This window comes from Gorilla gorilla, chromosome 18 (genome assembly GCF_029281585.2).
Source record: "Gorilla gorilla gorilla isolate KB3781 chromosome 18, NHGRI_mGorGor1-v2.1_pri, whole genome shotgun sequence".
NCBI lineage: Eukaryota > Metazoa > Chordata > Mammalia > Primates > Hominidae > Gorilla > Gorilla gorilla.
In genome coordinates, this window is record NC_073242.2 from 103,954,566 (window position 1) to 103,968,973 (window position 14,408).

At 53.5% G+C, this 14,408-nt stretch overlaps 1 protein-coding gene across 13 annotated transcripts in view; it reads left to right on the forward strand.

Annotated features, from left to right (window-relative positions):
* The window catches only part of LOC101134557 (nuclear pore complex-interacting protein family member B12-like), a 28,907-nt gene extending 18,692 nt beyond the window's left edge, over positions 1-10,215 (forward strand). For 11 of the 13 annotated variants that reach the window (XM_055366500.2, XM_063699762.1, XM_055366501.2 and 8 more), the window contains 3 exons: positions 3,754-3,814; positions 3,924-3,959; positions 5,315-10,215. In XM_055366500.2, coding sequence (XP_055222475.2) covers positions 3,754-3,814; positions 3,924-3,959; positions 5,315-8,692 — 3,475 coding nt within the window. In that variant the 3' untranslated portion in view covers positions 8,693-10,215. Of the gene's footprint in view, positions 1-2,645; positions 2,745-3,065; positions 3,125-3,753; positions 3,815-3,923; positions 3,960-5,314 lie in introns of those variants that run through there. The other 2 variants (XM_055366511.2, XM_063699764.1) reach the window with 2 other exon arrangements.
* The last annotated feature ends 4,193 nt before the right edge of the window (positions 10,216-14,408 follow it).

A 14,408-nucleotide genomic window follows, 5' to 3' on the forward strand; every position in this document is an offset into this window, starting at 1 on the left:
AATCTCAGCTCACTGCCTTTTGGGTTCAAGCGATTCTCCTGCCTCAGCCTCCCGAGTAGCTGGGATTACAGGTGCCCACCACCACACCCAGCTTATTTTTGTATTTTTACTAGAGATGGGGTTTCACCATGTTGTCCAGGCTGGTCTCGAACTTCTGACCTCAGGTAATCCACCTGCCTCAGCCTCCCAAAGTGCTGGGATTAGAGGCGTGAGCCACCACAGCCAGCCTTTTTTTTTTTTTTTAATTTTGAGATAGAGTCTCGCTCTGTCGCCCAGGCTGGAGTGCTATGGTGCAATCTTGGCTCACTGCAACCTCTGCCTCCCAGTTTGAAGCAATTCTGCCTCAGCTTCCCGAGTAGCTTGGATTACAGGTGTGTGCCACCACATTTGGCCAATTTTTTTTTTTGAGACAGAGTCTCACACTGTCACCCAGGCTAGAGTGCAGTGGCATGATCTTGGCTCGCTGCAACCTCCACCTCCCAGGTTCAAGCGATTCTTATCCCTCAGCCTCTTGAGCAGCTGGGACTACAGGCATATGCCACCATGCCCGGATAATTTTTGTATTTTTAGTAGAGGCGGGGTTTCACCATATTGGCCAAGCTGGTCTAGAACTCCTGACATCATGATCCGCACACCTCGGCCTCCCAATGTGCTGGGATTACAGGCATGAGCCACCGTGCCCAGCCCAATATTTGTAATTTTAGTAGAGATAGAGGTTCACCATGTTGGCCAGGCTAGTCTTGAACTCCTGACCTCGGGTGATCTGCCTACCTCAGCCTCCCAGTGTGAGCCACCACACCCAGCCTGGATTGTTGAATTCAATGCTTGGGTCACCTCCAGATTCATTTTCACAGTCTTTCATGTTTTGGTCATATTACATTGTATTTTGCTGCCATATGACTGATCTTTTTTTGTTAAATGTGAGATACTTGTTAAAAAATATTTAGCAATGAATTGAGGCCTAGTAGCATGTTATCTTGCTGCAGAAGAGATGGGAGTCTACTTCTGGGGGATGGTCAGGGGTCCTCCATACAGGCTGCAATTGAGGTCGTCGGTGCAGGCTCAGTCCCTACAAAGGCCAGGGTATTTCCTGTCCACCTCTATTCTGATGCATGACTCTTCTGGGTCTCAACCAGAGCCAGTGGACTTCAGTATGGGTCGCTTTCATTGGCAGACCCTCAATCCACTTGTTTTCCTTCTAATCCCACGCATGTGTGCAAAAGCTGCTGTGCTTCTTTGCATCTCAGTAGTTCCTTCTGGAATTCAGCAGTGAAACTCAGGGAAATGGGTTCCAAATGCGAGGCTGACTTTCGTCCTGGGTTTCCTTCTTCTCCATCTTCACCTCATGTCTGTTTACTGCCATGTTAGCAATTTGATGTATTCAATCATGGGTTTTATATTCTGTTTGGTGTCCCCCATTGTTCTCATCGGAGATCAGAAGCTTCAGATGCACTTATGTCAACTCAAGAGTAGAATGCTTCCTTAGCTTCCCTCCAGAGTCAGGTTTTGTGTTTCTAGTTCCCAAGTGCACAGCAGGAGTAGTGATGTTCTCACTGGCTTCTCATTTGCATTAAACTGTGAGCTTCTTTAGCGTGGGGACAGGACCCTGCTCCCATTGCATTCTCAGCACCTCACCACACACTCCTTGTTGGAGACCACTCCAGACAGCATGTGCTGAAGGATGCCCTGTGGTCAGAAACAAGTTCATTAACTTTCTCTTTGAAGTGTTTTCGTCCCTGTTTCCTAGCGTTCTGGGAATTTTACACATGCTTCCTATAAAACCAAGTATCAGGTGAGATCCTTAGGATCAGGACCATGAATCAAGTGGTGTGAGGGCAACACAGCAAACTTACCCTTTTTAGGCCGTTTCCTTTTTCTGCCCTCAATCTCTGTGAACTGAACCTTGTTAAAGTCAGTCAACACCAGGGTGGATGGTTTGCCGTTGTCACCTATTTTCAGGACATAACACCCTGACTTAGGAGCCATTCCAATCATTTGTAATTCAATAGATGCGCCCAGCATTCAGATTGCCTTTTCTCTCAACCAGGATCTTTAAAGTCGATGACAAGAGTTCCAGTCCTGAATCATGGCAGAGTGCAGTAGTGAACTGCGGGGTTAATGACACCATATTCTGGAAGGACCTCTCTATGGCTGATGGTCTCAGTTCCGGCATCAGCCTCTGACTGAGAATCAGGTCTCACACAGGAGGAGTCAGATGAGGAGCAATCCTCTGCTTCCGATGGAGTTAGTTGTGATGAATTGGTGAGGTCTGGTTTTTCACAGTGAACTAAAATGAGCTTTCGCTGTGTCAAGCACAAGACTGACCCCAGAAACACACATAGTGCACCTCATAGAAGCTTTTAGTAGTCTTTATATTTACTAAAGAATAGGACTAACCATGGAACTATGAAGATGAGCTGGAAATGACAGGTGACTTGCCAGCAGGCCAGAGTGTGACTTTTTTTTTGTCCCTCAGTGGGAGGTGTCCATTCTCCCTTCGGTTGTGAGAATCAGTTGGTTCATTTGTGGAAAGGTTGCAGGGGGGATCTTTGAATCACAGCCTTCAGATGCCAGAAGGGCAGAGGGAATCCCACATGGGCTGGTGGATCATGTGTGTGCATTTCTCTCCCTTCTAATCTGAGGAAACTAAGCATGAAGGAATGTGAGCATGCAGAAAAGGAGAGGTAGGTATCAGAGGCAGAGGAAAATGGGAAATTGGATATGAAAGAAATACACACCTACAAGTGAGTTCAGAAACTGAACCCCACCGTCTTGGGAAACGCCCATTGGAGTGTTGTTTTTAACCTCTGTACAATGTTTAGACCCGGTAAATGCAGAAATAGAAACAAATGGTCAGAAGACATATCGTGAGAGAGAGAGAGTTCACAAAACAGAAAACAAAGTACCTTAATATTTACCAGTGACCAAAAGATGTGAAGCAGCAAAAGGTCTCCTGACCCCATTGCCAGCTAGACTGTGTGGAAACTCGGTTCATACCAGCTATTCTAGGGGTGGGGTGAGTTGTTGTCATCCTTAGGAAAGTGTGTTGTTGTAGGATCAGCCACATCCTTCAAAAGGACTATGCCTGTTTATAAGCCCAGCTGTTTCTGCCCTGTGAAACACGGTAAGGATATTAATACAAAGAGAATACAGCTTTATGATAAAAGATGCTCAATGAAGGATGAATTAGGGATACACTGAGAATGGGGAAGGAAACTATCATCTCAGAAGTCAGCAGGCAGTAAGCAAGAGGAGGAATCAATATAGCAACAGTTTGGATCAGACTGTACAGTTTTTTTGTTTTTGTTTTTGTTTTTCTGAGATGGAATCTCGCTGTGTCACCCAGGCTGTAGTGCAATGACGTGATCTTGGCTCACTGCAACCTCCGCCTCCCAGGTTCAAGTGATTCCCCTGCCTCAGCCTCCCGAGTAGCTGGGATTACAGGTGCCTGCCACCACGCCTGGCTAATTTTTTGTATTTTTAGTAGAGAAGGGGTTTCACCATATTAGCCACAATGGTCTCAATCTCCTGACCTCATGATCCATCCGCCTCGCCCTCCCAGAGTGCTGGGATTACAGGCGTCAGCCACCGTGACCGGCTCAGACTGTACTCTTATAGCCATCTGAAATACGTTTTCTAGGTAGAGATAGATTGTGTAAGGGTACAGTTGTGAGGATAACAGAAACATGGCAGATTATTTAAAATCATCCTGAAAGTGGTGCTTTATCTGATGAAAGTGATTGTAATCCATAGGAAAATGTTTCAACGTGCGCAAGAGTTGCGGCGGCGGGCAGAGGACTACCACAAATGCAAAGTAAGGAGCTTCCTCCCCGCAGTTGCAGGATAGTTCAGTGCTGATGCAGATGATGCCACGGCCCTTAGACTCTCTCAACATTCAATTTCTCATGTGTTGGCTTTTTCAGATCCCCCCTTCTGCAAGAAAGCCTCTTTGCAACTGGGTAAGTTTGCTTGTTTTCCTTGCTTTTGGACATAGTCTGCCAGGTCAGGACATGGATACATTTTTCTCCCTACAGCTCTGTGCTCAAGCCCTGCAGAGGGAGATGGCAGAGAGAAAGGCTGCCTACAAGCATCACAGTCCCATCCCTGTTGGTAACCATGTTGTGCAAAAACACTTTCATACCCACCCAGTGGGGCCCCTGATCTAATATTCTAAGTGTCAGAGGTCCCGTATTTGTAGTAGCAAATGGGCCCTGACTGTAAATTAGTGAAGAGTGAATGTAACTTATTACCCACAGGGACAATTCCAAATGAAGGCCTTAAATGATGCTCAGCTAAGCTGGTTCTTGTGTGGCCTCTGTACCTTCAAAAGCTGCCGAGTCCTATGATTACACGTGATGGGACTTGTACACTTGAAGTGAAACACAGTTTTAAAACTTGCTTTGTTTAGAATTCCCACCTCATTTTTCCATGGACAAAAGTATTCTTCATGTCCTAGTGCACTTACAATTTGGTATTACCTGGGAGTGAAAAGAAATATTATAGCCATGCCTAACTGACTTCTTGAGAGAAGATTGTTCTGTCAGAAAACCCTCTCCCAGTTCCCCTGCAGCTCTTCAGGAATCCACATCTCTCCAGAGCTCTTTGTTCTCATGGGTGGCACCTCCAGAGTGAAGAAGATCCTTTGTCAAGGAGGGAAACAGAGGGGAAATGAGAGGGTCCTGCAGGCAGAGCTGGAATCAACTTCCACTCTGCCTCTTGCAAGCTGTGTGACCCTGGGCACAATTTCTCCTTCCTCTGGAAACCTCTGTTTTCTTAGATTTGGAGCAGGGTGGTCACACTGACCTTGCAGAGTTCTGAGAATCAGAGACAGAACATAAAAGGCCTGGGAAACATTCTCCAAAAAGAAGCTGCAACATGTGTGGACAATGGGCTTTTCATGCCTCTCTTACTGTCTCTTACTGTCTGTTGACCTGGTGCAAGAAACATGCTCTGGTGATGGCTGTGAGGGAGGAATGAGGATAGACATAGACACTCCTGTGTCTCAAACATGCTTCTTTATTACTCTGTTATGACTCTGTCTTCCCTGGGGCAGGACCCCAGCCTGCCTACATTTGCAGACAGACACAGTGGCATGTGGAGACAACAGTGTGTCCCAATGACTTTACCCCCCAGCTGTCGGCAGTACTCAGTGGAAGGGTGATATTATGACGCTGATACTGCTATTTTGAAACCTGGAGGATGGAAAGGTGGAAAAATCTATCACCAGCAACAGAAGGTGCAGACTGTGTTGGTGGCAGTAATTTTGTCCATCAAATGGATATGTGTGAAAACATTCCCTCCTTTGTCCCTACAGGTCAGAATGGCGGCAGCGGAGCATCGTCATTCTTCAGGATTGCCCCACTGGCCCTACCTCACAGTTGAAACTTTAAAAAACAGGATGGGCCACCAGCCACCTCCTCCAACTCAACAACATTCTATAACTGATAACTCCCTGAGCCTCAAGACACCTTCCGAGTGTCCGCTCACTCCTCTTCCACCCTCAGCTCCACCCTCAGCGGATGATAATCTCAAGACACCTCCCTTAGCTACTCAGGAGGCTGAGGCAGAAAAAACACCCAAACCCGAGAGGCGGAGGGCCGCTGACGTGCAACCAACACCCGAGAGGCCTAGGGCCGCTGACGTGCAACCATCACCGAAACCCGAGAGGCCAAGGGCCGCTGAGATGGAACCATCATCACCCGAACCCGAGAGGCCGAGGGTCGCTGACGTGGAACCACCACCGAAACCCGAGAGGCAGAGGGCCGCTGACGTGCAACCATCACCAAAACCCGAGAGGCCGAAGGCCGCTGACGTGCAACCAACACCGAAACCCGAGAGGCCGAGGGCCGCTGACGTGCAACCATCGCCGAAACCCGAGAGGCCGAGGGCCGCTGACGTGCAACCATCGCCGAAACCCGAGAGGCCGAGGGCCGCTGACGTGGAACCATCATCACCCGAATCCAAGAGGCGGAGGGTCGCTGACGTGGAACCACCACCGAAACCCGAGAGGCAGAGGGCCGCTGACGTGCAACCATCACCGAAACCTGAGAGGCCGAGGGCCGCTGACGTGCAACCATCACCGAAACCCGAGAGGCGGAGGGCCGCTGACGTGCAACCATCACCGAGAGGCGGAGGGCTGCTGACGTGCAACCATCGCCGAAACCCGAGAGGCCGAGGGCCCCTGACTTGCAACCATCATCACCCGAATCCAAGAGGCGGAGGGTCGCTGACGTGGAACCACCACCGAAACCCGAGAGGCCAAGGGCCACTGACATGGAACCGTCATCACCCGAACCCAAGAGGCAGAGGGCCGCTGACGTGGAACCACCACCGAAACCCGAGAGGCGGAGGGCCGCTGACGTGCAACCAACACACGAGAGGCCTAGGGCCACTGACGTGCAACCATCACCGAAACCCAAGAGGCAGAGGGTCGCTGACGTGGAACCACCACCGAAACCCGAGAGGCCGAGCGCCCCTGACGTGCAACCATCATCACCCGAACCCAAGAGGCGGAGGGTCGCTGACGTGGAACCACCACCGAAACCCGAGAGGCCGAGGGCCGCTGACGTGGAACCATCATCACCCGAACCCCGAGGGGCCGAGGGCCGCTGACGTGCAACCACCACCGAAACCCGAGGGGCCGAGGGCCGCTGACGTGGAACCATCATCACCCGAACCCAAGAGGCGGAGGGCCGCTGACGTGCAACCATCACCGAGAGGCCGAGGGCCGCTGACGTGCAACCAACACCGAAACCCGAGAGGCGGAGGGTCACTGACATGCAACCACCGCCGAAACCCGAGAGGCGGAGGGCTGCTGACGTGCAACCAACACCCGAGAGGCCTAGGGCCACTGACGTGCAACCATCACCGAAACCCGAGAGGCCAAGGGCTGCTGACATGGAACCATCATCACCCGAACCCAAGAGGCGGAGGGTCGCTGACGTGGAACCACCACCGAAACCCGAGAGGCGGAGGGTCGCTGACGTGCAACCATCGCCGAAACCCGAGAGGCCGAGGGCCACTGACATGGAACCGTCATCACCCGAACCCAAGAGGCAGAAGGCCGCTGACATGGAACAACCACCGAAACCCGAGAGGCGGAGGGTCACTGACATGCAATCACCGCCGAAACCCGAGAGGCCGAGGGCCGCTGACGTGCAACCATTGCCGAAACCCGAGAGGCGGAGGGCTGCTGATGTGCAACCAACACCCGAGAGGCCTAGGGCCACTGACGTGCAACCATCACCGAAACCCGAGAGGCCAAGGGCTGCTGACATGGAACCATCATCACCCGAACCCAAGAGGCGGAGGGTCGCTGACGTGCAACCACCGTCAAAACCCGAGAGGTGGAGGGCCGCTGACGTGCAACCAACACACGAGAGGCCTAGGGCCACTGACATGCAGCCATCACCGAAACCCAAGAGGCGGAGGGCCGCTGACGTGCAACCAACACCGAAACCCGAGAGGCCGAGGGCCGCTGACATGGAACCATCATCACCCGAACCCAAGAGGCGGAGGGTCGCTGACGTGGAACCACCACCGAAACCCGAGAGGCAGAGGGCCGCTGACGTGCAACCATTGCCGAAACCCGAGAGGCCGAGCGCCCCTGACGTGCAACCATCATCACCCGAACCCAAGAGGCAGAGCGTCGCTGACGTGGAACCACCACCGAAACCCGAGAGGCCGAGGGCCGCTGACGTGCAACCATCACCGAAACCCGAGAGTCCGAGGGCCGCTGACGTGGAACCATCATCACCCCGAGAGGCGGAGGGTCGCTGACGTGGAACCACCACCGAAACCCAAGGGGCCGAGGGCCGCTGACGTGCACCCACCGCCAAAACCCGAGAGGCGGAGGGCCGCTGACGTGCAACCACCGCCGAAACCCGAGAGGCCGACGGCCGCTGACGTGCAACCAACACCGAAACCCGAGAGGCCAAGGGCCCCTGACATGGAACCACCATGCAAACCCAGGAGGCCGAGGGCCGCTGACGTGGAACCATCATCACCCGAACCCAAGAGGCGGAGGGTCGCTGACGTGCAACCACCGCCAAAACCCGAGAGGCCGAGGGCCGCTGACGTGCAACCATCACCAAGAGGCCGAGGGCCGCTGACGTGCAACCAACACCGAAACCCGAGAGGCGGAGGGCCGCTGACATGCAACCAACACCCGAGAGGCCTAGGGCCACTGACGTGCAACCATCATCACCCGAACCCAAGAGGCAGAGCGTCGCTGACGTGGAACCATCATCACCCGAACCCCGAGAGGCGGAGGGCCGCTGACGTGCAACCACCACCGAAACCCGAGGGGCCGAGGGCCGCTGACGTGGAACCATCATCACCCGAACCCAAGAGGTGGAGGGTCGCTGACGTGGAACCACCACCGAAACCCAAGGGGCCGAGGGCCACTGACGTGCAACCACCGCCGAAACCCGAGAGGCCGACGGCCGCTGACGTGCAACCAACACCGAAACCCGAGAGGCCAAGGGCCCCTGACATGGAACCACCATGCAAACCCAGGAGGCCGAGGGCCGCTGACATGGAACCATCATCACCCGAACCCAAGAGGCGGAGGGTCGCTGACGTGCAACCACCGCCGAAACCCAAGAGGCCGAGGGCCGCTGACGTGCAACCAACACCGAAACCCGAGAGGCCGAGGGCTGCTGACGTGCAACCATCACCGAGAGGCCGCTGACGTGCAACCAACACCGAAACCCGAGAGGCGGAGGGCCGCTGACGTGCAACCAACACCCGAGAGGCCTAGGGCCACTGACGTGCAGCCATCATCACCCGAACCCAAGAGGCAGAGCGTCGCTGACGTGGAACCACCACCGAAACCCGAGAGGCCGAGGGCCGCTGACGTGCAACCATCACCGAAACCCGAGAGGCGGAGGGGCGCTGACGTGCAACCACCACCGAAACCCGAGAGGCCGAGGGCCCCTGACGTGCAACCATCATCACCCGAACCCAAGAGGCGGAGGGCCGCTGACGTGGAACCACCACCGAAACCCGAGAGGCGGAGGTTCGCTGACGTGCAACCACCGCCGAAACCCGAGAGGCGGAGGGCTGCTGACGTGCAACCATCGCCGAAACCCGAGAGGCCGAGGGCCCCTGACGTGCAACCATCATCACCCGAACCCAAGAGGCGGAGGGTCGCTGACGTGGAACCACCACCGAAACCCGAGAGGCCGAGGGCCACTGACGTGGAACCATCATCACCCGAACCCCGAGAGGCAGAGGGTCGCTGACGTGGAACCACCACCGAAACCCGAGAGGCCGAGGGCCGCTGACGTGCAACCATCACCAAAACCCGAGAGGCCGAGGGCCGCTGACGTGCAACCATCACTGAAACCCGAGAGGCCGAGGGCTACTGACGTGGAACCATCATCACCTGAACCCAAGAGGCAGAGGGTCACTGACGTGGAACCACCACCGAAACCCGAGAGGCCGAGGGCCGCTGACATGGAACCATCATCACCCGAACCCAAGAGGCGGAGGGTCGCTGACGTGGAACCACCACCGAAACCCGAGAGGCAGAGGGCCGCTGACGTGCAACCACCATGCAAACTCAGGAGGCCGAGGGTCGCTGACGTGGAACCATCATCACCCGAACCCAAGAGGCGGAGGGTCGCTGACGTGCAACCACCACCGAAACCCAAGAGGCCGAGGGCCGCTGACGTGCAACCATCGCTGAAACCCGAGAGGCGGAGGGCCGCTGACGTGCAACCAACACCGAAACCCGAGAGGCCGAGGGCCGCTGACGTGCAACCATCACAGAGAGGCGGAGGGCCGCTGACGTGCAACCATCACCGAAACCCCAGAGGCCAAGGGCCGCTGACGTGCAACCAACACCGAAACGCGAGAGGCGGAGGGCCGCTGACGTGCAACCAACACCGAAACCCGAGAGGCGGAGGGCCGCTGACGTGCAGCCACCGCCGAAACCCAAGAGGCGGAGGGCCGCTGACGTGCAACCACCGCCGAAACCCGAGAGGCGGAGGGCCGCTGACGTGCAACCACCGCCGAAACCCGAGAGGCGGAGGGCCGCTGACGTGCAACCACCGCCGAAACCCGAGAGGCCGAGGGCCGCTGACGTGCAGCCATCATCACCCGAACCCAAGAGGCGGAGTTTGAGTTAGCTTGGAACAGGCTATTGCACTCAAGCCTGAGCAATAAGAATAAAACTGAGTAGAACAAAATAAAAAAATAACAAAACAAAACCCACACTCCAAAAACAAACTAACAAAGAATAAATAAATAATATAAAAATAAAATAAAAACTGCAGTCCTTATGTTATTGCTTTGTTTCGATATCTGGTATGATTGCCTGAGGGACCTGAGGTTTTTAATCATGGGGGTTTTAATCTTTAGAAGTGGTTGGTTATGTAAAATATTATTATTATTTTTTTTTTGAGACTGGATTTTGCTGTGTCACCCAGGCTGGAGTGCAGTGGCTTGATCACAGCTCACTGCAGCCTCAATCTCCTGGGCTTCAAGCAATCCTCCTGCCTCAGCCTCCCAAGTAGCTTGGATCACAGATGTGTGCCACCACGCCTGGCCAATGTTAAAAAATCCTTTAACTTTTTTGTAGAGATGCACTCCTGGACTCAAGCGATCCTCCTACTTGTCCCGACCACCAGCCTCTTTCTGATAAACATTTACACTGTTTATTATCTGATGCCATTTCTATCTTCTTTCTTGTCATCCAGACATCAAAGAATTAGGTTTCTTCAGGGTTTTCTTTTTCAAGTGCTCAGTGTTAAAGATCACTCACATTAGGGCCAGACACCACGGCTCATGCCTGTAATCCCAGCACTTTGGGAGGCCGAGGCGGGCAGAGCACTTGAGGTGGGTAGTTTGAGACCAGCCCGGCCAACTTGGTGAAACCCCACCTCTACTGAAAAAAATACAAAAATGAGCTGGGCGTGATGGTGCATGCCTGTAGTCCCAGCCACTTGGGAGGCTGAGGCATGAGAATCGCTTGAACCCAGGAGGCAGAGGTTGTAGTGAGCCAAGATCACATCAGCACACTCTAGCCTGGGTGACAGAGCGAGACTCTGACTCAAAAAATAAATAAATAAAATAAATATCACTTACATTAGATATACCCAAGGGGTGGTCTATAGAGAGTTGGAAGCAGTGGTTATTGCAACAGGGGCACGGAAGTCATCTGGCTATGCCAGGATGCCCAGGGGATACTCGGGGTGGGTGGCATGGTGGTGCTGGGGACTCACCGCACAGGACACTGATTGACGCACTGCCAGGAGTAGCGCTCTGTCTTGGGGCTGCAGCCGGCCTCCTCAGCTCGAGTGTAACAACAGTCGTGGCCATGGCAGCACCTGCGGATGTCACATGGGCAGGACAGCAGGTGGGTGAAGCTCTCTCCTGGCCCTCCTCTGCTGCCAGGACCATGGGTGACTGAAGACCCCCAGGGAGGCACAGCATCCTCTTATCTAAGATTTTTTTTTTTTTTTTTTTAAGAGACAGGGTCTTTCTCTGTCGCCCAGGCTGGAGTGCAGAGGCACAATCATAGCTCACGGCAGCCTTGAACTCCTGGGCTCAAGCGATCCTCCCACTTCAGTGTCCCAAGTAGCTGAGACTACAGGCACACGCCAGCATGCCCGGCTGGTTTTTTAATTTGTATTTCCTTTGAGACAGCGTATCTCTCTGTTGCTCAGGCTGGAGTGCAATGGCTCAATCAGCTCACTTTAGCCTTGAACTCCCGGGCTCAAGTGATACTGCCACCTCAACCTCCCAAGTATGCTACTACAGGAACACAAACTCCTTTTTAAAATTTTTTGTGGATATGGGGGTCTCACTATGTTGCCTAGGCTGGTCTCGAACTCCCAGGCTCAAGCAGTCCTCCTACCTCAGCCTCCCCAAATGCTGGGATTACAGGTGGGAGCTACTGTACGCCTGGCCTTATCTAAGCTGTTTCCCTGAAAATGCCTGTCTTGGGTAATGATTCCATTGGCCCCACCATGCCCTGTCCTGCTTTCCTGGCTGTGCCCAAGCTTGGTCCCTGCCTGCCTCACTCTCTGGGTCTCGAGCTCCTGTGACACGTGACTCCTCTCTCTTCCTGGAGTGATCCAAGCCCTGCCACTTCCTGACTTTGCCCACATTGTACCCTCTGCCTGGGGCAACTTCATGTCTGCCCATTGTCCCTTAGGCCTCAGCCCAGGCACAAGCCCCTGCCTGCGGAGGTCATCCAGGCCTCACCAGGCTACACCCTCTCATAAAATTGGATTTCCTCCCTTCAGGGCAGGTTTATAATGAAACCCTCCTCAGAGGCCAGCTGCGGTGACACCCATCTGTAATCCCAGCACTTTGGGAGGCTGAGGTGGGAGGATCACTTGAGGCCAGGGGGTCGAGACCAGCCTGGGCAACATAAGAGAGACTCTTGTCTCTCTTGTCTCTATAACAAATTTAAAAATTAGCTCCCCAGGCCAGGCTCAGTGGCTCCTGCCTGTAATCCCAACACTTTGAGAGGCCGAGGCAGGTGGATCACGAGGTCAGGAGCTCGAGAGCAGCCTGACCAACATGGCGAAACCCTGTGTCTACTAAAAATACAAAATTAGCCAGGCATGCTGGCACGCACCTGTAATCCCAGCAACTCGGGAGGCTGAGGCAGGAGAATCGCTTGAACCCAGGAGGTGGAGGTTGCGGTGAGCCAAGATCACGCCATTGCAGTCCAGCCTGAGCAACAGAGCAAGACTCTGTCTCGAGAAAATAAAAACACACAAAAAATTAACTCGCCATGATGGCACATGCCTATAGTCCTAGCTACTTGGGAGGCTGAGGTGGGAGGATTCCCTTCAGCCCAGGAGTTTGAGGCTGCAGTGAGCCACTATGATTGTGCCACTGCACTCTAACCTGGGCAAAAGCGAGACCCCAGGCTAGAGTGCATGATTTTGGGTCACTGCAACCTCCACCTCCCAGGTTCGAGTGATTCTCCTGCCTCAGCTTCTTGAGTAGCTGGGACTACAGGCATGTGCCACCACGCCTGGGTAATTTTTGTATTTTTAGTAGAGACAGAGTTTAGTAGAGACCATGGTGAAACCCCATCTCTACAAAAAACAGCTGGGCATGGTAGTGCACACCTGTAATTCCAGCTACTTGGGAGGCTGAGGCACGAGAATCATTTGCATCTTGGAGGCAGAGTTTGCAGTGAGCTGAGATTGCACCACTGCACTCCAGCCGGGATGACAGAGCAAGACCCTGTCTCAAAAAAAAAAAAAAGAAAAAGGAACAAACAACAGCAACAACAAAAAAAAAACCTCTGTGTCAATCACAGCCTTCAAGCTAGGGCAGAGGCGGCCGAATTCTGCCCTCTGCTAACGAGCTATAGCTTTGTGGAAATGGGTGAGTGGTGTGCCCTTGTGAGCCTCAGGGCCCCATCTGTAAAATGGGCATAACTGTCATGCCCGTCTTTAAGAACAGCCTTGGGGGTAAATGAATGGAAGTCATGGAAAGATCTCAGCCCACAACCTTCCACAGAACAGGCGCTTCTCACACAGTAAGTAGCAGAAGTGCAGAGGCTGCAGGCATGAATCCAGCCAGACTGCCTGGGTTCAAGTCCCAGCTCCCACGTCTTGGTAACTAAGTGGCCTCAGACAAGTTACTTAGTATTTCTTTTTTCTTTTTTTTTTTTTTCAGACGGAGTGTTGCTCTGTCACCCAGGCTGGAGTGCAGTGGTGTGATCTCGGCTCACTGCAACCTCTGCCTCTCGGGTTCAAGCAATTCTCCTCCCTCAGCCTCCTGAGTAGCTGGAATTACAGGCACCTGCCACCACACCCAGCTAATTTTTGTATTTTTAGTAGAGACGGGGTTTCACCATGTTGGCCAGGATGGTCTCGAACTCCTGACCTCGTGATCTGCCTGCCTCAGCCTCCCAAAGTACTGGGATTACAGGCATGAGCCACCGCACCTGGACACGTTACTGAATATTTCTGTGCCTTGGTTTCTTCATCTGTGAAATGGGATTGTTGTGAGAATGCAACGGGATTCCCAGGGCAGTTCCTAGTGCATAGTCTGGCTGCCTTTGTGTGTGTGTGTGTGTGTGTGTGTGTGTGTGCGCGTGTGCATGTGTGTGTGTGTTTAATATAGAGACACGCTATCACCCTCCTGTCTCCACCACATCTCAGATGGGAAGGGAGAGTGTCCTGGATTAGCCACAGGCCAAGCATGGGTCATCCCTTCATCTGCATAGGGCGCCAGTTCACATTAGCCTTTTATGAGCCACAGACCAAATCCTTCATCCAGATAAGGGGTAGCCAATAGAACCTCAAAAGCAGTACTTAAAACCCAGGAGGCTGGGTGCCATGGCTCGTGCCTGTAATCCCAGCACTTTGGGAGGCCGAGGTGGGCCGATTAACGAGGTCAGGAGTTCAAGACCAGCCTGTCCAACATGGTGA